General features: G+C 45.5%; 2 protein-coding genes across 2 annotated transcripts; one reads left to right on the top strand and one right to left on the bottom strand.

The window, feature by feature from the left end:
• Window positions 1-4790: 4790 nt before the first annotated feature.
• On the bottom strand, window positions 4791-9847 carry LOC115122502 (zinc finger MYND domain-containing protein 19-like). The gene is made up of 6 exons (XM_029651713.2): window positions 9594-9847; window positions 8417-8476; window positions 8159-8265; window positions 7856-7996; window positions 7316-7496; window positions 4791-7106 (listed from the first exon to the last, which is right to left on the bottom strand). The coding sequence occupies exons 1-6, from the start codon at window positions 9642-9644 to the stop codon at window positions 6963-6965; spliced, it is 684 nt and encodes a 227-aa protein (XP_029507573.1). The 5' UTR covers window positions 9645-9847; the 3' UTR covers window positions 4791-6962.
• Window positions 9848-10061: 214 nt separating this feature from the next.
• On the top strand, window positions 10062-22270 carry LOC115128893 (B box and SPRY domain-containing protein-like). Its single transcript, XM_029659033.2, has 6 exons — window positions 10062-11958; window positions 12594-12692; window positions 12842-13072; window positions 20550-20575; window positions 20684-20808; window positions 20951-22270. The coding sequence occupies exons 1-6, from the start codon at window positions 11566-11568 to the stop codon at window positions 21484-21486; spliced, it is 1410 nt and encodes a 469-aa protein (XP_029514893.1). The 5' UTR covers window positions 10062-11565; the 3' UTR covers window positions 21487-22270.
• The last annotated feature ends 3989 nt before the right edge of the window (window positions 22271-26259 follow it).

Raw genomic sequence — 26259 nt, 5'->3', positions numbered from 1 at the left:
CTGCTGTTAGTAAAATCTGCATTGACTGGAGTAGCATAATTTATCCCAGCTCTATTAGCGCTTGACCACGATACAGTTGATACACCTTGGGCTTTAGCTTGCCCGCCAGTGAAACCCAACTCCGTCGCACATGAGACGCTGTGCATCCAATCACATGCAGCTCCTGTGGAGGTCCAGGCCTTGTCCCTCCATCCTCTGATTCTATGGCATGATTCAGAGGTAGAGTGGAGTAGTCGGAGTGAGAGTTCAATGTCCATGTTTGAGGATAAAGACAGACAAGGTCACAAGACTTAAGAGTTCCAAGATAGAGAACAGTCTCTGTCCAGAAGGCTGAGGACCGAAAAAGAGTATCAGGCAACTGCTTCCACAATGATACCTTTTGATATTGGTTGACTATTTCCAATTCTACATTGAATGACACAATGTTGCTTGTCCATGTAACAATTTTTATTTTTTCATTTATGTTTCTGCTAAAAATATTGAGCCTTGGAGTGGGTCTATTTGGTGAAAAGGTCCCTATAATAAAACTCATTTTTATTTGGCAGTCAGCTGACCTGTATGTGATCTCTAGCCCATTCTCAAGGAAACACTTCTCCTAGGACACAGTGCAGGCCCCCAATGGGAGGAGTCTAGTTGTCAGGGGCAATGGCTTGGAAAACAGCTACAGGTTCCTAAGACATGAGTTCACTTCCTCCCTGAGCTCCTGGCCAATGGAGGGAGAGCTGGAGAGAGACTGGAGGGGAGTCAGAATGGGATTGAGACCACAGGAGGTTGGTAGTACCTTAATTGGGGAGGATGGGCTCGTGGTAATGGATGGAGCAGAATGGTATGAAATACATCAAACATTGTTTCCATGTGTTTGATGCCATTCGCTCCGTTCCAGCCATTATGAGCCGTCCTCCCCTCAGCAGCCTCCCCTGATTGAGAAATAAATGCAAGTAACAACAAAATGTACATTTCATTGGTTGAGGTGTTGTTTATCCATATTGAAAAGAGTATGCCATTGTCATTTTAATGTAATTATACCACCAGTAATTGATAACTAATGGATATTGATATATAAATCAACCTTATAGTAATATGATCAATACAGTAATAGACATCCTATTGATATTAGCCTATTTTTCAAGCTATGTAATAACTGACCAACCAAGCATACATGGCATTCGAGGTTTGTTGGAATAATCTGGTTCAACAGAGACGTTCCAGAGAGTACTGTAATGAGCCAATTTTCAGTCGCTACTCGAGAAACCTGTGCTCTCACGTGTAATAATTCCAGCTGTTCGTGACAGTACTTTCACTGCCCTGTGAGAGCGAGAGAGGATGGAAAGGGTGAGGGGCTGTGCTTCAGCCAGGTATCTATCTGGCTACACTATGATAGATTGTGAAATATTTTCCATGTTCTCTAATGGTACAGTAACAGCGAGATGAATTCTTCTTGATGACAGAATGAGCCAGGCCCTAGGGTGTCAGACGGAGTGATGGACATACATGGCAGCGAACCAGGAACTGTCCTGGTCTTCTGTTTGTAAGCGGTAAAGAAGGGAATCAAGCAGACTGGGGAAGGAGGGGCTACCCAGCACCAGATCGTGTCCATCTTCTGTTACTAGGCAACTCAATGCAAAACAGGCCGTCTGTCCCGCCTCTGGCTCAGCCACCTCACTCATCAGGGCTTGTAGACGGTGAACCTGGAGAGATTAACAAAACAATACCCCTTTGAATAACAGAGCTTGGTGTGGATTCAAAATCAAGATAACCTGTCAGTGTCAATATTTGATGAAACAATCTGAGGTAGTGAAGCAATAACACAATTCCTACTGGCATGGCATTCTGGGATCAACAGTGCAGTATCATGGCAGAGCTGTGTTTTGCCACACAAGACCTTATCCCCCTGTGTCCTTGCCTCTGTCCGGCTTTGTGCCAGGTGGCTTAAGGTGCTGGGGACTTCAGGGTGGCGTAACAAGCCTTGGCAGGCCACCTTACACAGAGACAGCCTGACCAGGATCAGGGCAGCAGAGTTGACTGTTCTCCCGTCCTTGGTCCAGCAGGGTCAACAGGCTGGTCAAGACCTGCCCAAACACAGCCTGATCTCTCTGTAGCCACCCACGCCCAGCCGAGCTCTCAACCTGAGAGAGGGATGATTCAAGACAGAGGGTTACTGGTAAGGCTGCCACACCCACACACCAAGGAGGCTAAGGCACCAGCAGCATTCATCACAATGTCTGGATCATGTCTGGTTAGGAGTTGCCCGAGAGTACCTACAAGGCCGTTGCTGCACTTTGGAGCCATGACCTGCAGATGCTGCACAACCTCTTTCCACCAGGACTCCAAGAAGATAGGCTGCAGTACTGCAAAGCCTGAATGAGCAGGGGAAAAAACATTAACCACTGGTCAGGAGCTGTCACATTGTAAAGCCTGACATTAATATGCTTTAGAGATTATGTATGTGCGTCTCAGAACCATGATTATACAAATTACAAACAGTAGCAGTAAACATTATTTTCAGTAGTCACCTTATACTCAGGCGTAGTCAAGTGAAGCCAGCTTCCATATCACTTATTGGTGTGACATGGGTCAGGACAGGCCATCAGTTGTCATGTATTGTATTATTTCAGGACTTTAGTGCCTTTTGTGGTTAATGTAACCTTTATTTAAAAAGGCAAGTCAGTTAAGAACAAATTCTTATTTACAATGACGGCCTACCCCAGCCAACGCTGGGCCAATTGTGCGCCGCCCTATGGGACTCCCAATCACAGCCGTATGTGATACAGCCTGGATTCAAACCAGGGACTGTAGTGACACCGCTTGCAGTGAGATGCAGTGCCTTAGACCGCTGCGCCACTCAGGAGCCCTATAAAAAGGGAGTCTAAGTTTAATGATTTGGATATGATTGCCTGTGTAGCGTTCCAACAAGATGCAGTCTGTCTTAAAATAATACCCATTTAATTATATTAAGTTAAGCCTTAAAATAGTCACTGGGTCAGTGCTGAGTGAGAGTTGTGGCTCAGATACAGACGTTTGAAATCCATAAAGGCTGTCCGTTAAGTCCAGTTAAATATCCACTGTGCTCAGGTGTGCAAAGATATATTGTTTTGTTGAAAGCATTGCAATCTGTCCGTTAGTGCTACGATAACACCATTCGAGCCTCTGGGCAAATTGTACCGCAATGAAGATAGACTTGTGACATTTTCTAGTAGCAGTCGCAGTGTTTTTCCAGAATTTTTTTTTTATCCTTTAACCGCTTTTTCACATAGGTCCTAATTCAATAGTGAGTGTTTCTCACTCCTCTGCCTGGGTTGGGTTCGCTTGGGTAATGTGAAGGAGAGGGAGGAGATAAACATCACAGGCTCCTTATGCTCCTATCTCTTGTCCTAGAGAGCTGCACAGTACCAGACCAGCCCACTGATCACCATGTTGACGTTGAGTAAAGGTTATTCATTCCATTTTACTTAGACACACATTAAACTGTCCAGGCTCCTTTATTTGTACATTTGCCTACTATCCCCTCTTTACTCTAGTTTATTCACACCTGCAAATAGATTTAGGCAATAGCCTACATTTTCAAGAGGTAACGATCTGATTTTACAAGCTCCACAATAAATTCCATGCTATCATTTTCTGAGCCTAACCCTGATATGCAACCCCTTCAAATTGCCCCTTTGTAAAACTATTATAGTATGCTAAATGAAAGATTGACTGTTTCGTTAATATACAGTGCATTCAGAAAGTATTGAGTCCCCTTGATTCTTCCCACATTTTGATGCATAACAGCCTTATTCTAAAATTGATTAAATATCATCTGTCAGGTTGTATGGGGAGCGTCGCTGCACTGCTATTTTCAGGTCTCTCCGGAGATGTTCGTCAGGTTCAAGTCCGGGCCACTCAAGGACATTCAGACTTGTCCTGAAGTTACTCCTGCTTTGCCTTGGCTGTGTGCCTAGGGACCGTCTCCCAAGTCTGAGGTCCTGCACACTCTTTAGCAGGTTTTCATCAAGGATCTCTCTGTACTTTGCTTGATTGATCATTCCTGCGATCCTGACTAATCTCCCAGTCCCTGCTGCTGAAAAACTGTTGCACCATCATGCTTCACCGTAGGGGTGGTGCCAGGTTTCCTCCAGATGTAGCGCTTGGCATTCAGGCCAAAGAGTTCAATCTTAGTTTCATCAAACCAGAGAATTATGGTTCTCATGGTCTGAGTCCTTCAGGTGCTTTTTGGCAAACACCAAGCAGGCTGTCATGTGCCTTTTACTGAGGATTGGCTTCCATCTGGCCACTCTACCATAAAGGCCTTATTGGTGGAGTGCTGCGTAGATGGTTGTCCTTCTGGAAGGTTCTCCCATCTCCACAGAGGAACTCTGGAGCCATCAGAGTGACCATCGTGTTCTTGGCCACCTCCATGACCAAGGTTCTTCTCCCCCGATTGCTCAGTTTGGCAGGGCGGCCAGCTCTAGGAAGTCTTGGTGGTGCCAAACTTCTTCCATTTAAGAATGATGGAGGCCACTGTGTTCTTGGGGACCTTCAATGCAGCAGACATTTTTTGATAGCCTTCCCCAGATCTGTGCCTCGACACAATCCTATCGCGGCGCTCTATGAACAATTCCTTTGACCCCATAGCTTGGTTTTTGCTCTGACATGCACATAGACAGTTGTGTTCCTTTCCAAATCACATCCAATCAATTGAATTTACCACAGGTGGACTCCAATCAAGTTGTAGAAACATCTATGATGATCAATGGAAACAGGGTGCACCTGAGCTCAATTTCAAGTCGCATAGCAAAGGGTCTGAATACTTATGTAAATAAGGTATTTGTTTTTATTTTTAATACATTTGCAAACATTTCCAAAAACCTGTTTTCATTTTGTCATTATGGGGTATTGTGTGTAGATTGATGAGGAGCAAAAATATTTTATACATTTTAGAATAAGGCTGTAGCGTAACAAAATGTGGAAAAAGTCAAGGGGTCTGAATACTTTCCGAATGCTCTGTATCTAAATGAACCAACATCATAAATCATAGGTATGTGAAAAACAGACATTTTAGTGGTGACATACCAAGAGGGTCCCTTAAATTCCCACAAGGGTCATACATCAATGTGAAACATTTTATTTCATTTTACAGTTATCCCCAACTTTAGTCTTTATTCTGATTCATGCTTTTTCCTTTACCTATTAAACTTATTTTTTTTAAAGACACCCAATGGTCCAAACTCTCCCTTCCTCTAAAAAAAAGATAACAGTGGGGTATGTTAAAACAACTCAGTGCAGTGTTATGAACCGGTCTACATACATAACTAACAATCAATGTGTTGGATGTATTACATCTGTCTGCTTGTTACATGCTAGATCTGTGAATGTTAGTCAAGATTCATCAACTAAAAGAAAACAGGAAGACTAATGCCATATTCAAAACAACTGGGAAATCTCAGACTTCCGACTTCAGTGCATTCAAGACAACTGCGAAGTCAGAAAAAAAATTAGCTCCGACTGGGAAAATAATTTTTAATGGTCATTGAACTCAGAATTCCAAGTCGTAAGCTGGCATCTTTCTCGAGCTCAGACTTTCCGACCTAAAGATCCCCAACGTCATGATTTGACCTGGGTTATTTCTGAATTCCCAGTTGTCTTGAAAGCACCTAAATCTCATTCCCAGAAACTTCTGCCCAAATGCGAAGAGCCTGGTAGACCAACGGTTCAAACTTCTCCAGCCAACACAGAAAAACCAAGAGAAACTCCAGGCGTTAGGCATTAGGTTAATTTACCAATCATCTCCCACAACACCTTCCGCTAATTCTACCCTATATGCCAGCACACCCCAAGCACAGAGTCACGCGACTAGCTAAAATTAAGCTACAAATACTTTACTCAGTAAATTCACTCCCATAAAATGCTATGGTCACTACCACTAAAAGCCAACTTTGAATCATTGATGTACCAGGCTTATATTCACTGTGTGGAATAGCATGGGAGCGAGGTTACAGGAAGACTAACTTTGAGCAGGTATGCATGAATAGTACACTGAGGTGGTGATCTGGAAAATGTATTATTTCATCTACGATCACTTGGACATAGAACAGATCTCTTTAATGACTGATGTGTAGAAAACAAAACATATTCGGGCCATTTCATACAATCCCAACGTAGCCTGTCCAATGGCCAACCTGGGTTTAAGTTGTTCCCAGGACATCCCTCAAACATTAGCGACAGGGACTGGGTGTGAGCGTCTGGAAGGGAAACCGAACAGATCGCATCGAGAGAGATTCATTCAGGGATGTTCAACACAGGAAAGTAACAATGTGATCAAGTCCAAAAATCACTAACCCCTTCCCACCATCAAAAAATAATAATAATACACAGAACAAAATAACCCCCCTCCCCCCAATGTTCAACACTTCATCTATATCCTTCAGTCCATAATGGCAGCACACACAATACTGCTAGCGTGAAACAGCATGGAAAATCTATCCGTTTTATGTTGGTCTTGGAGCATGACAGGAAGGTGTCTTGAGTATGTGCACCAAAGGTCCAAGAGGGAGTAATAGTACAGTGAAAAGGTCCATGTCCATTGTACCAGGTGAACAGCAGGCACTGTCATCCCTATATCCCTGTACACACGGCATTACTGGTTGGTGGGTGGGAGTAAGGAGAAAGCTGATGACAACTGTAATCAATTGTAGTCCAAAAGAAGCACAGCCAGTTTCATCCATGTGACCTCTTCTTACTCAAACATACAAATTCATAGCAGCAGGTAGAGCTCCAGGAGGACCTCCCTCTCCAAAAAAAGCAAGTCATGGAGATTTGTAGTTCTGTGAACTGGTTGTAGTTTTTGAAATATTTTTTTTAAATCTTCCCACCCTTTCAACCAACCAACATTGTCCTCTGTCATTAGTCTGTCAGCAGACCCCCCCCCCCCTGCACTTCATTTCCACCCCCCCATTCCCCTATTCTGGTGATTGATTCAGAGATCATCGCTCAGGTTCAGACTCTAGGGCTAGGACCCTCTTGCGCTCACGACACTGCTTCTTGTGGGCGGGCCAGTCCCTCTGCTGGCATTGGGAGCCACAGTAGCGAGCCACCTGACAGCGGCCACAGATGTTGAACTCTCTAAGCTGTGGGCAGATGGAATACAAAGTCAAACTGGTGGAAAGACACTGTACTGAGACTTATATTAAACACCTCAAAATAGCAACAATAATCTATGTCAGCCTCTGATCACAAATATCCTCAAAGCCATGTACTTCAGCACTCCCTTCCCAAGAGTGAGTATATAGAGTGAAAATAACAGAAGAAAGCAGAATATATGGGTAGCAGTACATACTCTCCTCTCGATGAGCGAGCAGGGTGGGTAGTGACACTCGTAGTAAGTACAGGAGCACTCCTCCTCCTCCACCAGCTCTCCGTTAGCATTGTAGTAGCGGGTACGACTGAGCTCCAGGTACTGCTCCTCTACGGGGTCAGCTGGTACCTGCTGGATGGCCAGCCAGTACAAAGACTGCTCTCTACAGGGATAGAAAAAAAAGACCCGTTCAAAGTTATGTTCTGACAAGTGAAACATGTAAATGGACAAGTAATACCAGGCCAAGTCTGAATAACCTTGTATTTTCTCAATATTATGTTGTCTTTTCCTCAGTAAAGAAGTGATGAATGCTAGGAGGGTAGAATGTAGCTCTAGTAATTGTAGTGGAGAAGTGATGAATGCTAGGAGAGCAGGATGTAGCTCTAGTAATTGTAGTGGAGATGTAATGAATGCTAGGAGAGCAGAATGTAGCTTTAGTAATTGTAGTGGAGAAGTGAAGAATGCTAGGAGAGCAGAATGTAGCTCTAGTAATTGTAGTGGAGAAGTGCACAGCTGCAATACCTTTGCTTGCTGGAGATCTCCTCTGATTTAGGGCTCCAGCCCAGGGGGACCAGTCGCAGGTTGTCCAGACGGTTATCCACTGTAACAGAGTTTATGTGGACTACTTGGAAGCTGGGAGCGATGCCTCCTCTGTGTTTCTCCCTGGATAAACATTCAAATCGTCTTATGACTCAACTGGTCTGCCAGCATCACACACTGAATATGAAGCATGCAGTTTGTTAGATAAAGGCAAAAAGCTGCCCTAACCGACAGACTATGAGGATGTATTTAGTTGCAGATTTTGGGGATGGGACACCAACTCACCAGAGCAGCTCGTGCAGTGGCCTGCCAGCCCAGCGCCCTTTGCCAATGTCGAAGGCATAAGCAAAGATCTTTGCCCCATTGCCGTCTGCATCTACCTCCATGCGTGCCTGAAAAATATGGTGTAACATTGATTTATTTATCCCAGGCCTCATAGTCAAGACAAGTCCAGTTGTTTTTACCAGGGCCAGGATAGCAAGGGAATGGTCTGACTATAAGGACCCTCGCACAAAACCTCCACATAAATCCTAACCCTCTTACCTCAAAAGCATAGTTCTCCACCAATGGTATGTCCTGTTCATCAATCAGTGTGTACTTTGTCTGCAAAATAATGGACAGTTATTGCCACATGTAATGTGAGTTTACACTATTATTGTGTGGGATTAAAAACAATGGGGCAAGATTACAACAATGAGGTGTGTGAGATGACCTAACATGTTGCCAGGTCGCAGTTGCAAATGAGAACTTGTTCTCAACTAGCCTACCTGGTTAAATAAAGGTGAAATAAAAAAAAAAAAAAAATGTGATGGTATAATCAAGACCCTGAGTCAAGTTACATTTGCTTTGAGTATGTTAGCAATCATTTAAACACAGAAGCATTTTGAGGAAACATAGCTATCGATCACACTGACTGGCAAGCAAAAGCACAAGTGTTGATGGATTAATGTACCAGGGGGTCACTCCATTACACGTGATATGTCCAAGTGGTTCTCATTTCTACAAGTGACATTTCAATGTTTACCAACTGTCCTAGCTAAAAACAAGAGGACACAAATATTAAAGTCACTGTTCAAATTCGTCTGGTAAAAACTGTTTGACGTAGCTAAACAAAACACTAGCTAGGAGTAACGTCAGTTACATGTCAATAATAATGGAACATAATAGACGAAGTTTGACAGCCTTCAAATGTAAAGACAAAACAATAAGATTGTTTAAACAATAATAATACCGTAGTTCGCTAAAACACAAAAGGTAACAAACGTTACTTGAGAACTGTCATGCCGGTGTTCCTGGTAGAGCGTGGCAATGGCTTCCTACTACTTCGCTAGCCAGTGTCGCCAGTTAGCTACATTACAATTTGCTTGACCGTTTGTGAAGTGTGCATTTGGAGGCCAGGATATGTTTTACTTTTTTAACATTGACCCAGAACATCGTTGCGTCCATAAATTAGCTAGTTAGCTAGGAACGTCGGTTAAATGTAGCTAGCTTCAGCATGGCTAGCTAATTAATAGGTTGTTCTGGGCGGCTTCGAGAGAAGACGAATCCAGCGAAACATTTATATTAGACCACCTAGAATTCTAAAAAGATCCACGACTTATGTCTGTCTGTTTTCATATTCGATGCCAGCCATCGCCTATCTCAACGAGCCATTTTGTAAGCACTTTTGTGATCCCCTCCCTTCTTGTCGCACACATGGCAGCCCCTGGATCCAGCTCACCTTCCCGGCCACACGGCCAAGTCGAACAATCCCGAGCTTGAAATCCGACATTGGAAGAGCGGTCGATCAAGGGGAGAAATGTAAGAACAGGTGAGGCGATCTACTTGTGTAAAAGTCGTCAGGGCGACCCCCCAGACCCGATTTACTGCCAGTTTGGTTAAATAGGGTCAATCAATGTCCGAATTTGGTCCTCCCCACCGGCTAACAAACCTCCGTGACACATCGCTGGCGTAGAAGAAAGCCAGGCAAGATTTGGGGGAGGGTTCGAAGAAGCTAAACATTTTTCAACCACTGAGAATACTGCTTTGAAAAGCTTCAATCCAATCCAAAAAAGCGTTACATATTTTGTGTTCTTAATCTATTGTCCTATCCGATTCTCCAATCAAAGACGGGGATTTATTTTGAGCACCACCCATTTCTCTCCTGACGCCATCACGTTTCTATTGCTTGTTCCTGTGTATTCCGACAGTGAGCTGTCATTTTAGCGCGAAAACAGAAGCGGTAGGATTGCTGGGTGCCAGACAGGAGTAGCCCATGGATGGAAAGAACCCTTGGATTAATCCTGCCCTGTTTTATGTGATTGTAATCCATGTCCGATTCCGAGTAGATTTAGAGTAGGCCTAGCTATTCGATTCAGAGTAGATTTCTACACTCGGATTCTAGTCTTCTGCGTTATTTAGTCCAGTGGTCCTCAAACCTAGACATTTCGCAATTGTATTGTAGCCCTGAACTAACTCACCTGGTTCACATAGTCAAGGGTTTGATGTTTTGTTGACAATTTAAAACTGGTGTGCTAGTTGTGGAATAGTTCAAATGTCTGGGAGTCCCTGAGGAGAACCCCTTATTTAGTCCACCAGACAGGTGGTTGTTTCCTCCTTCAAAATAAAAACGATTCCATTTTTAATGCAACAGTTTTTATCCCCCTTTCCCTTTTTGTGCATTTTATTTCCGTCAATGGAAATGTATCTCTGACATTGCACTTTAAATACATTTGAAATTATGTTTATTTAGGCCTAAGTAAAATGACCAAAAGTGCTAGGCATAGACTAGAAACCAAGATTAGCCTACACGTTTACTGTGGGGTTTACAGTAAGCCATTTATTTTATAAAACGTTCTAATGCCACGTTGAAATCAAGTTGGAAACTCTGAACCTCCGAGCTAAAATGAAGGTAAATTATTTGCATAGAGCTTCCTAATGGTTTATTCTGATACTTCCCAAATCAGAAACTCCAGGCAGTCCTATCAGAGTTTCGGACATGAAGTGAATGACCCCCGGTATAATCAGTCATGTGCATATTGCTGTGTTTTAAAACAACTGGGAACTCGGGAATCTCCAACTTCAGTGCGTTCAAGACAAATGGGAACTCGGAAAAAATGAAGCACGGACTTTGAATGGTCATCCAATTCAGAATTGCAAGTCATAAACTCGGTCATGTTGCCACTTGCAAAACAATTGGGAACTCGGAAAAATACGAGGTCAAATCGTGACACCAGTGATCTTCAGGTCAGATAATCGGGACTCTAGAAAGAGGCCCGAGTTCCCAAATTGTAATTCCGAGTTGGATGACGGTTCAAATCTATTTTTCCCAGTCGTATTTATCCGAGTTCCCAGTTGTTTTGAACGCGGCACAAGAGTCTCAAAATACATTTTTGTAATTGAAATGTAGGCCTAGCCTATACCATTCCAGGACGCTAAATGTAGGCTTATTTTGTTTATTGAATTATACAATATTCAAATATATAGCCTACACTAAACTATAATACATGTAAAGCTAAAAGATCATGTAGGTTTTTTTTCATTGATACTGCCCCGTTGTTGCAGTTGTTGCTAAACTTATTTTTCAGCTCTAGTGTACGTGTTACTTCCGTGTTTATACCTTGATACACCTGTGTTATAACTGCAGTAGATTGGCTACTGAAGCCACCTGTTGCGTTCTATTGCTATTAGCCTAGTAGGCTATTTGACGTGCCATGAGCGCGGAGCCAGAATCATGTGGTTTGACACCTGTGTCTTTGCGAGACGACCCAGACACTGGAGTGGAAGTTCGAGAAAGTTCGGGAGACTTTAATATGGATTTACAACAGCAGATTTTCTTCTCCTTGGATGTACACCAACATGAAACTCTGTCAGCTAAAGTCGTCTCCAGGTTGTCTAGAAAGGCTGCCTCTACATCAGTGGTGACCACCTCCGACTCAGAATCCGGAAAATTCTCAGGTGAATCGGAACTTTGCATGGAACATGAATCAGACCTGGACTGGTTCTGCAGCTCCGAGCAGAAACTTATATGCTTGCACTGCACCATAGTGGGATCCTGCCAGAGCCACACAGTGACACCCCTGGTCAGCAGAGTGACAGGCATTAGGGTGAGAGCCCAGACTTTTCCCGAAATCATATTATCCAGATGTAGTCTCTTATAGTAATACCATTAGAATATACCACATATTAATAACACCATGTCCTTTTTGAGCAGTTACATTTAAGCTGCATATTGTGCGTCATATGGACCTTGGTCACAGTGAATGGGGCCAGGAGACTTTGTTTACCTAGAGTTAGGAGTGAGAATGCAACAGGCAAACTGAGTATACCTTTGGTTACCTGGGGTACGACAGTACAAAGGGTCAGCTGGTTTGTCTTTTGAAAGTGTGTGTTCACATGCCTGGTGGGTGTGTAGGGTGTGCCACACTTATCCCACACCAGACTGAGGAGTTTCCCCTGTTGATGTGTCATGGGGTGTGAGGAGACAAGAGTTTCAAGCTGTTGGGAAGAGGCAGCATCAATTATCATCAGTGCTCTTCTAAATGATTTTCTATTTCAGGATACACAATGACATGTTGGTGATGGCAGTTCAGCACTACAGGAATAAGCTTATCAGGATAGTGGGTCCCTGCTTTTGAGAATGTACCTGATCAGCTCTGTGGTTTTCAAGTCCAACACCAGTCTCGTTTTATGCCAGTCACTGAATGTGTGTGTGTGTGTGTGTGTGTGTTGTCCTGAACAGAACCAACTGGTTAACATATGTGAGAAAATGCAGCTGCAGGCCCAGCGTATGGAGCGCTTTATCAACCAGACCCTGACTGCCAAAGAGCGGGCACTGCAGGTGAGCAGCCCTGTGACACTCACACTGTCCCTTATGTGCTTACACTTCATACAGCTTTGGAATCGCAAGCTCTACACACAGATATCTAATGGATTCCATAAAAATCTTTTTGCTGTGTCCCCTATGCCCTCTGCTGTGTGTCCATGCAGGTAGAGGCGAGCGGGGCTCGGGAGCAAGTGGTGGCCCAGGTCAATGTGGTGAGGGAGGCGGTGGAGGAGGAGGAACAGCGGCTGCTGGAAGCGGTGCAGAGGGAGGAGGAGAGGGTGGAGCAGTGCCTTCTCACCCAGAGAGCCCACTGGGGCCAGGCCCTGGCTATGCTCACACAGACGCGCACACGTCTGGTGCACACCCTCACAAACACACCGGACATACAGCTGGCAGTGAGTAAGGGAGATGGGTACAGGTAGGGAGGGAGAGACCAATGATTTATATATATACTGGGGCTACAACTGACTCCTTCCGTTGTGACGTCCCTCTAAGGCACTTCCGCTAGCTGTCTGAATCGCCGTGTCTCCAGCTCGTCCAGCTACTCACTGGACCCAATTGATCACTCGGCCCCGCATGCCTCTCCCAAATGTCAATATGCCTTGTCCATTGCTGTTTTGATTAGTAATTATTGCCTTATTTCAGTGTAGAGCCTCTAGCCCTGCTCAATATGCCTTAGCTAACTCTTTAGTTCCACCTCCCACACATGCAGTGACCTCACCTGGTTTAAATGATGTTTCTAGAGACAATATCTCTCTCATCTTCACTCAATGCATAGGTTTACCTCCATTGTATTCACATCCTACCATATCTTTGTCTGTACACTATGCCTTGAATCTATTCTACCGTGCCCAGAAACCTGGTCCTTTTACTCTCTGTTCCGAACGTACTAGACAACCAGTTCTTATAGCCTTTAGTCGTACCCTTATCCTACTCCTCCTCTGTTCCTCTGGTGATGTAGAGGTTAATCCAGGCCCTGCAGTGCCTAGCTCCACTCCCATTCCCCAGGTGCTCTAATTTGTTGACTTCTGTAACCGTAAAAGCCTTGATTTCATGCATGTTAACATTAGAAGCCTCCTCCCTAAATTTATTTTATTCACTGCTTTAGCACACTCTGCCAACCCTGAATCCTGGCTTAGAAAGACTAACAAAAACCCTGGAATTTCCATCCCTAACTATAACATTTTTCGACAAGATAGAACTGCCAAAGGGGGCGGAGTTAGCCTTCAGAGTTCTGTCTTACTATCCAGGTCTGTGCCCAAACAATTTGAGCATCTACTTTAAAAAATCCACCTTTCCAGAAACAAGTCTCTCACTGTTGCCGCTTGCTATAGACCACCTTCTGCCCCCAGCTGTGCCCTGGACACCATATGTGAATTGATTGCCCCCCATCTATCTTCAGAGCTCGTGCTGTTAGGTGACCTAAACTGGGACATGCTTAACACCCCGGCCATCCTACAAGTTTAGCTCTAAGCTTGATGACCTCAATCTCACACAAATTATCAATGAACCTACCAGGTACAACCCCAAATCCGTAAACACGGGCACCCTCATAGATATCATCCTAACCAACCTGTCCTCCAACTACACCTCTGCTGTCTTCAACCAGATCTCAGCGATCACTGCCTCATTGCCTGTGTCCGTAATGGGTCAAACGCTCATCACCCCTCATCACTGTCAAACACTCCCTAAAACACTTCAGAGAGCAGTCTTTAAAAAAAAAAAAAAATCTATTTTTTTACTCTCCTTTTTCTCCCCAATTTCGTGGGATCCAATTGTTAGTAGTTACTGTCTTGTCTCATCGCTACAACTCCCGTACAGGCTCGGGAGAGACGAAGGTCGAGAGTCATGCGTCCCCCGAAACACAACCCAACTAAGCCGCACTGCTTCTTAACACAGCACGCATCCAACCCGGAAGCCAGCCGCACCAATGTGTCGGAGGAAACACCGTACACCTAGTGACCAGGTCAGCGTGCACTGCGCCCGGCCCGCCACAGGAGTCGCTATTGCACGATGAGACAAGGATATCACTACCGGCCAAACCCTCCCTAATCCGGACGACGCTAGGCCAATTGTGCATCGCCCCATGGACCTCCCGGGTTGCGGCCGGCTGCGACAGAGCCTGGGCTTGAACCCAGAGTCTCTGGTGGCACAGCTAGCAATGCAATGCAGTGCTTTAGACCACTGCGCCACCCGGGAGGCCGCGAGTAGGCTTTTCTAATCAACCTGGCCCGGGTATCCTGGAAGGATATTGACCTCATTCCGACAGTAGAGGATGCCTGGTTATTCTTTAAAAGTGCTTTCCTCACCATCTTAAATAAGCATGCCCCATTCAAAAAATGTAGAACCAGGAACAGATATAGCCCATGGTTCTCTCCACACCTGACTGCCCTTGACCAGCACAAAAACATCCTGTGGCGTACTGCATTAGTATCGAATAGCCTCGTGATATGCAACTTTTCAGGGAAGTTAGGAACCAATGCATGTGAGGCAGTTAGGAACAGGCAGATAGGGAAGCAAAGGCTAGCTTTTTCTAACAGAAATTTCTAACAGAAATTGTTGCAACCCCTATCACTAGCCTGTTCAACCTCTTTCGTATCGTCTGAGATTCCCAAAGATTGGAAAGCAGCCGCGGTCTTCCCCCTCTTCAAAGGGGGAGACACTCAAGACGCAAACTGCTACAGACCAAAATCTATCCTACCCTGCCTTTCTAAGGTCTTCGAAAGCCAAGTTAACAAACAGATTAACGACCATTTCGAATCCCACCGTACCTTCTCCGCTATGCAATCTGGTTTCAGAGCTGGTCATGGGTGCACCTCAGCCACGCTCAAGGTTCTAAACGACATCATAACCGCCATTGATAAGAGACAATACTGTGCAGCTGTATTCATCGACCTGGCCAAGGCTTTCGAATCTGTCAATCACTACATTCTTATCGGCAGACTCAACAGCCTTGGTTTCTCAAATGACTGCCTCGCCTGGTTCACCAACTACTACTCAGACAGAGTTCAGTGTATCAAATCGAAGGGCCTGTTGTCTGGACCTCTGGCAGTCTCTATGGGGGTGCCACAGGGTTAAATTCTCGGACCGACTCTCTTCTCTGTATACATCAATGATGACGCTCTTGCTGCTGGTGATTATCTGATCCACCTCTACGCAGACGACACGATTTTGTATACTTCTGTCCCTTCTTTGGACACTGTGTTAACTAATCTCCAGACGAGCTTCAATGCCATTACAACTCTCCTTCTGTGGCCTCCAACTGCTCTTAAAACTAAATGCATGCTCTTCTACCGATCGCTGCCTGCATCTGCCCGCCTGTCCAGCATCACTACTCTGGACGGTTCTGACTTAGAATATGTGGACTACAAATACCTAGATGTCTGGTTAGACTGTAAAGTCTCCTTCCAGACTCACATTAAGCATCTCCAATCCAAAATTAAATTTACAATCGGCTTCCTATTTCACAATAAATTATCCTTCACTCATGCTGCCAAACATACCCTCGTAAAACTGACCACCCTACCGATCCTTGACTTCGGCGATGTCATTTACAAAATAGCCTTCAACACTCTACTCAGCAAATTGGATGCAGTCTATCACAGTGCCATCCGTTTTGTCACCAACGCCCCATATACTACCCACCACTGCGACCTGTATGCTCTCGTTGGCTGGCCCTCGCTTCATATTCGTCGCCAAACCCACTGGCTCCAGGTCATCTATAAGTTTGCTAGGTAAAGCCCAGTCTTATCTCAGCTCACTGGTCACCATAGCAGCACCCACCAGTAGCACTCGCTCCAGCAAGTATATCTCACTGGTCACCCAAAAAAGCCAATTTCTCTTTGGCCACCTTTCCTTCCAGTTCTCTGCTGCCAATGACTGGAACTAACTGCAAAACTCACTGAAGCTGGAGACTCATATCTCCCTCAACTTTAATCACCAGCTGTCAGAGCAGCTCACACATCACTGCACCTGTACTTAGCCCATCTATAAATAGCCCATCCAACTACCTCATCCCCCATACTGTTATTTTTAATTTTTATTTTGCTCCTTTGCACCCCAGTATCTCTACTTGCACACTCATCTTCTGCACATCTATCACTCCGGTGTTTAATTGCTATATTGTAACGGTTGTCTTGGGAAGAAGGAGAGGAGGACCAAAGCGCAGCATGGTAAGTGTCCATAATGTTTTTAATAAAGAAAATTAACGCTCGAACAAAAACATTAAACGATAACGTGAAACAGTACCGTGTGGTGACAAACACACACACGGAAACACACACCCACAAACCAACAGTGAAACCCAGGCTACCTAAGTATGATTCTCAATCAGAGACAACTAACGACACCTGCCTCTGATTGAGAACCATACTAGGCCAAAACAGAAACCAAACATAGAAAAACAAACAGACTGCCCACCCCAACTCACGCCCTGACCATACTAAATAAAGACAACACAAAGGAAATAAAGGTCAAAACGTGACAGTACCCCCCCCCTCCCCCCAAAGGTGCGGACTCCGGCCGCAAAACCTGAACCTATAGGGGAGGGTCTGGGTCGGCGTCTGTCTGCGGTGGCGGCTCTGTCGCGGGACGTGGACCCCACTTCACCACAGTTTTTGTCCGCCTCCTCAACCGCCCCCGTGTCCTCCTATGAGCGGCGACCCTTGCCACAGACCTCCAACAGGGGACCCCAGCTATGGGTCCCAAATGGATGGGAGATTCCGGCAGTGCCGGACGGACGGGAGACTCCGGCAGCGCCGGACAGGCGGGAGACTCCGGCAGCTCCGGAGTGAAGGGCGATTCTGGCGGCTCCTGGCTGGCTGATGGCTCTGGCTGCTCCTGGCTGACTGACGACTCTGGCGGCTCCTGGCTGGCTGGGGGCTCTGGCAGCTCCTGGCTGACTGGCGGCTCCTGGCTGACTGGCGGCTCTGGCGACTCAGGACAGACGGGAGACTCCGGCAGCGCCGGACAGGCGGGAGACTCCAGCAGCTCCGGAGTGAAGGGCGATTCTGGCGGCTCCTGGCTGGCTGATGGCTCTGGCTGCTCCTGGCTGACTGACGACTCTGGCGGCTCCTGGCTGGCTGGGGGCTCTGGCGGCTCCTGGCTGACTGGCGGCTCTGGCAACTCAGGACAGACGGGAGACTCTGGCGGCTCAGGACAGACGGGAGACTCTGGCGGCTCAGGACAGACGGGAGACTCTGGCGGCTCAGGACAGACGGGAGCATCTGGCGGCTCAGGACAGACGGGAGACTCTGGCGGCTCAGGACAGACGGGAGACTCTGGCGGCTCAGGACAGACGGGAGACTCTGGCGGCTCAGGACAGACGGGAGACTCTGGCGGCTCAGGACAGACGGGAGACTCTGGCGGCTCAGGACAGACGGGAGACTCTGGCGGCTCAGGACAGGAGGAAGGCTCTGGCGGCCCTGGATAGACCGGACCGTGCAGGCGCACTGGAGCTCTTGAGCACCGAGCCTGCCCAACCTTACCTGGTTGAATGCTCCCGGTAGCCAGGCCAGTGCGGCCTGTAATAGCCCGCACTGGGCTGTGCTGGTGAACCGGGGACACCACGCATAAGGCTGGTGCCATGTACGCTGGCCCGAGGAGATGCACTGGAGACCAGATGCGTAGAGCCGGTTTCAATGCACCTGGCTTGATGTCCACTCTAGCCCGGCCGATACGAGGAGCTGGAATGTACCGCACCGGGCTATGCACACGCACTGGGGAAACTGTGCGCTCCACCACATAACACGGTGCCTGCCCGGTCCCTCTCTCTCTCCGGTAAGCACGGGAAGTTGGCGCAGGTCTCCTACTTGGCTTCGCCACACTCCCCGTGTCCCCCCCCCCCAAGACATTTTTGGGGCTTTCTCTCGGGCTTCCAGCTGCGCTGCCGTGCTAGCTCCTCATAATGCCGCCTCTCTGCTTTCGCTGCCTCCAGCTCTGCTTTGGGGTGGCGATATTCCCCTGGCTGTTCCCAGGGTCCTTTACCGTCCAGAATCTCCTCCCAAGTCCAGTTCTCCAGGTATCTCTGCCTCTCCTGCTGCTGCTGCTGCTGCCTGTTACCACGCTGCTTGGTCCTTGGTTGGTGGGTGTTTCTGTAACGGTTGTCTTAGGAAGAAGGAGAGGTGGACCAAAGCGCAAGATGATAAGTGTCCATAATGTTTTTAATAAAGACCAATGAACACTCGAACAAAAACAATAAATGATAACGTGAAATCAACAAAACCCGAAACAGTACCGTGTGGCGACAAACACACACACGGAAACAAACACCCACAAACCAACAGTGAAACCCAGGCTACCTAAGTATGATTCTCAATCAGAGACAACTAACGACACCTGCCTCTGATTGAGAACCATACTAGGCCGAAACAGAAACCAAACATAGAAAAACAAACAGACTGCCCACCCCAACTCACGCCCTGACCATGCTCGCATCCGCTACAAGACCATGGTGCTCGCCTACGGAGCTGTGAGGGGAACGGCACCTCAGTACCTCCAGGCTCTGATCAGGCCCTACACCCAAACAAGGGCATTGCGTTCATCCACCTCTGGCCTGCTCGCCTCCCTACCACTGAGGAAGTACAGTTCCCGCTCAGCCCAGTCAAAACTGTTCGCTGCTCTGGCCCCCCAATGGTGGAACAAACTCCCTCACGACGCCAGGACAGCGGAGTCAATCACCACCTTCCGGAGACACCTGAAACCCCACCTCTTTAAGGAATACCTAGGATAGGATAAAGTAATCCTTCTCCCCCCCCCCCTTAAAAGACTTATATGCACTATTGTAAAGTGGCTGTTCCACTGGATGTCATAAGGTGAAAGCACCAATTTGTAAGTCGCTCTGGATAAGAGCGTCTGCTAAATGACTTAAATGTAATGTAAATGTAAAGACAAAAAAAAGGAAATAAAGGTCAGAACGTGACATATATTGTAATTATTTCACCACTATGGCCTATTTATTGCCTAACCTCCCTTATCCTACCTCATTTTCTAATTTAATGTAAATGTAAATGTAATGTAATGTAATTTTCACACAATGTATATAGACTTTTTCTATTGTATTATTGACTGCATGTTTGTTTATTCCATTTATAAGTCTGTTGTTGTTTGTGTCGCTCTGCTATGCTTTATCTTGGCCAGGTCGCAGTTGTAAATGAGAACTTGTTCTCAACTGGCCAACCTGGTTAAATAAAGGTGAAGTGAAATAAATAAATAAAATAAACACTAGATGACTGATAGGGGGTGCTCAATTTCTCTGCTACTGTTTCGCTAAGAAGCTGAGGTTTGGGGCTGGAGAAATGTAACCACTCTCAAATTCATTGACCGAGCTATGGATGCAAGGACTAAAAGTCAATTATATAAAAATTATAGTTTTAACTATGATTTGCGGCTATACCGTGTTTGTTTACATTCACTTTGTTGGCAAACATTGGAGTAAAACAAGCTTATATTTTGGGTACTGATGAGGTACGACAGCTGAAGTAAGCTCATGAGGCATTTAAGTTATATTCTTCAAGAATCAATGGGTACAAATCATTAATTTATAAGTCCAAAAATGAATGTAGCTACTGCAGATTGCCCCTTTAAGGCATACTTTTACATTATATTCCATACATTCCTTTGGAGAACTGCTCTTACTGGGGAGTACCAAAATGGCTGACCGGTGGCTTCACAGCATCCTAATACATAGCATCAGCATTCTAGTGTGTATATAAATGATTTAGAACATCTATAGAGGGTGGGACGTGGGAGTGTATAGATGTGGAAGAAAGAAGGATGAAAAAATAGGTGGTGATGGTGGTGCAAATGATGATGATGATAATAATGATACACTTGATTGCTGTAAATCATCGTTGACGCTCTCTTGTGTTTCAGACCTCTGGCCAGGAAATAGCTGAGAGGTAAATATTCTGTTTTGACATGTATATTTGCTCAACCACTTGGTGAAGCAATCCTGCGTTGTTCATTATCCAGATTTACATGACTTGCCTCGTTTGTGTGTGTATCAGGATTGAGGAGGCAGAGGGGGTGGGTGAGCCTCATGACACCGACCATCTCAACCTGAACGCCAGCTGTAGTGACAGCAAACTCATGAGGGGCCTGTGGGCCAGCGCCATACTGCTGGGACCAACTGGTAACATGATACAGGCCAGGGCAACTTCTAGTTCAGGATACAGTAGTTTCAAATAGTTGTAGTTAGTGTCTGAACAACTGGCAATAAGTGCTTAATTAATTCTGAATAAAAATACACTCTTCTCTTCCCTCTCTCTCTTAAGCTTATGGTTCAGCAAATCTGACATTTGACGAGCGCACTGTCAGCTCCGCACTTTCCCTCTCAGAAGACCTTTCCACTCTGACCTTCCTGCCTAAGTGGTCACGCCAGTCCCCGCCCTACAACCCAGCGCGCTTCGACTGCTGGCCCAATGCGCTGGGCACCCTGGCCATCTCCTCCGGCACCCACAGCTGGGTGATTGACATGGGTGAGAGCGGGGCCTTCAAGGTGGGGGTATGCTACTCCAGCATGGGGCGCAAGGGCTCGGGCAACGACTCCCGACTGGGCTACAACATCCAGTCCTGGGTGCTCTCCAAATACAATGGGGACTTCTCCTTCTGCCATGCGGGGAAGAACACACCCCTGCATGTGGTCCACAAGCCCAAGAGTCTAGGGCTACTCCTGGACTGGCCTAGTCAGACCCTGATATTTTATGACCCAGACTCCAGTGCTGTGTTGCACTCGGTCAGACACGCCTTTAGTGGCCCGCTGCTGCCAGCATTTGCTGTGGCTGACCGCAGTGTCAGTATACTGCACTGACCTCTGAAGTACTGTAACTGAAGTGTCAATGATATAGAATTACGGGTAACACTTTCATAAGGCATATCATATGAGTTGATAATATAACAGTGAAAGGGCTCATTAATGCTTACAACAAGTAGTACGACATTACACCTGCTGATAAAATGATACTGAATTACTTATAATATTTGTACATCCTACTAATAGTATTCTATCAAAGCTTCACAATTTATTTGAATGTAATCAAATTGGCCAAATTTAGGCCCCTATGTCTCTCTGCATTGAAGAGGTATGCAGAAGGTTTTTTGATGGGAGATATATTTCTAATTTATTCTTTGTTTATTTTAATCTGAAGTAATGAATCTGTAGAGATTTCTGTATGAGTCTCTTGATCAAATTATACAGTAGTCCTAATGAGTCATACTGTAGTCATTTTAGATATAGGAGTATGCTATTTATATTTCTGTTATTATATGTTAATTTACTGTAAGTTAAGTGACTGTTTGATACCTTTTCTATCTTTTAAAACCGACACCTGTCTGAAGGAATGGTTGATCCATACGCATACAAATATTTGTTAATTGTCTGATATGCAATGTATGTCTCTATTGAAACTCACATCCTACTTTCCATCCATCCGTCAGTGGGAAGAAAATGAATGAAACTCAATGCAAGACATAGTCTAAAAACAGCAGGGGGCAATGTAGTGTCATAGTGATGCGAAGGTTGACTTGTAACCCGCAATCCCTGCGGTTAAAGGGTTGAATAAAGAGAAAACAATACCTTACAAAAAATCCATAAATGTATAAGTCTTGTGCAATTTATGTCTATAGGCTACATTTACGCTTTTATTTCATTATTTTAGGCTATCTGGCATTAGTGCGTAAGCCTAAATTTAAGGCTGCGATCACACCGACCAGCGTCATTTGTATTTTGGTTGCGTTGCAGAGGCAGTTGCAGTGCGTTCGGTGTGATGGCTTGACAGAAGTGGTAGCAGAAGGTGAATGTTGAACTTTTGTTGCATACATATATCCTGATGATGCTGTGTACTATTTTGTGCAATGAGACTGTCAGTGTCATTGCGCAAAGTAGTACGCAGCATCAGGATATGTATGCAACAAAAGTTCAACATTCACCTTCTGCTACCATTTCTGTAAAGCCGTCTGCGCAACTGCCTCTGCAACGCAATGCTGCATGGCAAATGCAGCGTTTCATTGGAAATGAATGTAATTCTGGTGTACCAAAATGTAACACTGTTGGTGTGATCAAAGCGTGTGCCTGTATGCGCACCAAATAGCCTACACTCCAATCGCCAAATGTTATTGGGAACGGGCAGAAAAAGTTATGGAGGCAAAATGGACAATGTCAGAGTTGAATTAAATAAGAGAAAAGCTGTGAAAAGTATTGCTTGGTGAAATTTTAAAAGAGGATAACAGTTCTATGTTATGTGTGATGATTGTGAAACTCTACTTGTGGAGAAATATTGATTTGTCTTTGCTAGTTAAAATAAACAAAGATGACAGAGAACTTGACCAATGTCAACTAGATTGAAGCATTCACTCTATCATTTATGACATTCTGGGGAGCATGGGTTTATTTAGTCTTCTAATCTAGGGCAACATATACAGTTGAAGTCGGAAGTTTACATAAACCTTAGCCAAATACATTTAAACTCAGTTTTTCACAATTCCTGACATTTAAACCGAGTAAAAATGCCCCGTCTTAGGTCAGTTAGGATCACCACTTTATGTTAAGTATGTGAAATGTCAGAATAATAGTAGAGATAATTATTAATTTCAGCTATTATTTATTTCATCACATTCTCAGTGGGTCAGAAGTTTACATACACTCCATTACTATTTGGTACCATAGCCTTTAAATTGTTTAACTTGGGTCAAACGATTTGGGTAGCCTTCTACAAGCTTCCCACAATAAGTGAATTTTGGCCCTTTCCTACTGACAGAGCTGGTGTAACTGAATCAGGTTTCTAGGCTTCCTTGCTCGCACAAGCTTTTTCAATTCTGCCCACACATTTTCTATAGAATTGAGGTCAGGGCTTTGTTTTGGCCTCTCCAATACCTTGACTTTGTTGTCCTTAAGCCATTTTGCCACAACTTTGGAAGTATGCTTGGAGTCATTGTCCATTTGCGACCAAGCTTTAACTTCCTGACTGATGTCTTGAGATGTTGCTTCAATATATCCACATCATTATCCTGCCTCATGATGCCACCTAGTTGGGTGAAGTGCACCAGTCCCTCCTGCAGCAAAGCACCCCCACAATATGATGCTACTACAACCGTGCTTCACGGTTGGGATGGTGTTCTTCGGCTTGCAAGCCTCCCCATTTTTCCTCCAAACATAACGATGGTCATTATGGACAAACAGTTCTATTTTTGTTTCATCAGACCAGAGGACATTTCTCAAAAAAGTACAATCTTTGTCCCCATGTGCAGTTGCAAACCATAGTCTGGCTATTTTATGGCGGTTTTGGAGCATTGGCTTCTTCATTGCTGAGCGGCCTTTCAGGTTATGTCGATAAAGGACTCGTTTTATTGTGGAAATAGATATATTTGTACCTTTCTCCTCCAGCATCTTCACAAGGTCCTTTGCTGTTGTTCTGGGATTGATTTGCACCAAAGCACATTCATCTCTAGGAGACAGAACGAGTCTCCTTCCTGAGCGGTATGATGGCTGTGTGGTCCCATGGTGTTTATACTTGTGTACTATTCTTTGAACAGATGAACGTGGTACCTTCAGGTGTTTGGAAATTGCTCCCAAGGATGAACCAGACTTGTGGAGGTCTACAATCTTTTTTCTGAGGTCTTGACTGTTTTCTATTGATTTTCCCATGATGTCAAGCAAAGAGGCACTGAGTTTGAAGATAGGCCTTGAAATACATCCACAGGTACACGTCCAATTGACTCAAATTACGTCAATTAGCCTATCAGAAGCTTCTTGAGCCATGCCATTATTTTCTGGAATTTTCCAAGTGACTGTAGCCTACAGCACATTTTCTATATTAGCGGGTTAGCGTCGGGTGCCGGCCTCAGATTTTCACTTTTCACGTAGCCAAAAGTTGGGCAGTTGCAGATGTGTTATTGTCAATTGCAGGCGGGTGCGGGTGAACACACAGATGACCCATGCATCCTGTAGCACAAACTCAAAAATGTTATGGGACACTGTAAAGTCTATGGAGAATAAGAGCACCTCCTCCCAGCTGCCCACTGCACTGAGGCTAGGACACACTGTCACCACCGATAAATCCATGATAATTGAGAATTTCAAGAAGCATTTTTCTATGGCTGGCGATGTTTTCCACCTGGCTACCCCTACCCCGGTCAACAGCCCTGCACCCCCCACAGCAACTCTCCCAAGCCTCCCCATTTCTCCTTCACCCAAATCCAGATAGCTGATGTTCTGAAAGAGCTGAATAATCCGGACCCCTACAAATCAGCCGGGCTAGACAATCTGGACCCTCTCTTTCTAAAATTATCTGCCGAAATTGTTGCAACCCCTATTACTAGCCTGTTCAACCTCTTTCGTATCGTCTGAGATTCCCAAAGATTGGAAAGCAGCCGCGGTCTTCCCCCTCTTCAAAGGGGGAGACACTCTAGACACAAACTGCTACAGACCAAAATCTATCCTACCCTGCCTTTCTAAGGTCTTCGAAAGCCAAGTTAACAAACAGATTAACGACCATTTCGAATCCCACCGTACCTTCTCCGCTATGCAATCTGGTTTCAGAGCTGGTCATGGGTGCACCTCAGCCACACTCAAGGTTCTAAACGACATCATAACCGCCATCAATATCAGAGACAACACTGTGCAGCCGTATTCATCGACCTGGCCAAGGCTTTCGACTCTGTCAATCACCACATTCTTATCAGCAGACTCAACAGCCTTGGTTTCTCAAATGATTGCCTCGCCTGGTTCACCAACTACTTCTCTGATTGAGTTCAGTCTGTCAAATCGGAGGACCTGTTGTCCGGACCTCTGGCAGTCTCTATGGGGCCGACTCTCTTCTCTGTATACATCAATGATGTCGCACTTGCTGCTGGTGATTCTCTGATCCACCTCTACACAGACGACACCATTCTGTATACTTCTGGCCCTTCTTTGGACACTGTGTTAACTAACCTCCAGACGAGCTTCAATGCCATTACAACTCTCCTTCTGTGGCCTCCAACTGCACTTAAATGCAAGTAGAACTAAATGCATGCTCTTCAACCGATCGCTGCCTGCACCTGCCCGCCCGTCCAGAATCACTACTCTGGACGGTTCTGACTTAGAATATGGGGACAACTACAAATACCTAGGTGTCTGGTTAGACTGTAAACTCTCCTTCCAGACTCACATTAAGCAACTCCAATCCAAAATTAAATCTAGAATCGGCTTCCTATTTCGCAACAAAGCATCCTTCACTCATGCTGCCAAACATACCCTCATAAAACTGACCATCCTACCGATCCTCGACTTCGGCTATGTCATTTACAAAGTAGCCTCCAACACTCTACTCAGCAAACTGGATGTAGTCTATTACAGTGCCATCCGTTTTGTCACCAAAGCCCCATATACTACCCACCACTGCGACCTGTACTCTCTCATTGGCTGGCCCTCGCTTCATACTCGTCGCCAAACCCACTGGTTCCAGGTCATCTACAAGTCTTTGCTAGGTAAAGCCCTGTCTCAGCTCACTTTTCACCATAGCAGCACCCACCCGTAGCACGCGCTTCAGCAGGTATATCTCACTCGTCACCCCCAAAGCAAGTTCCTCATTTGGCCGCCTTTCCT

Source organism: Oncorhynchus nerka, linkage group LG4, assembly GCF_034236695.1.
Source record: "Oncorhynchus nerka isolate Pitt River linkage group LG4, Oner_Uvic_2.0, whole genome shotgun sequence".
Classification (NCBI taxonomy): Eukaryota; Metazoa; Chordata; class Actinopteri; order Salmoniformes; family Salmonidae; genus Oncorhynchus; species Oncorhynchus nerka.
The sequence above is the reverse complement of the archived record's forward strand: the minus strand, read 5'-3'. Positions and strand labels throughout refer to the sequence as shown.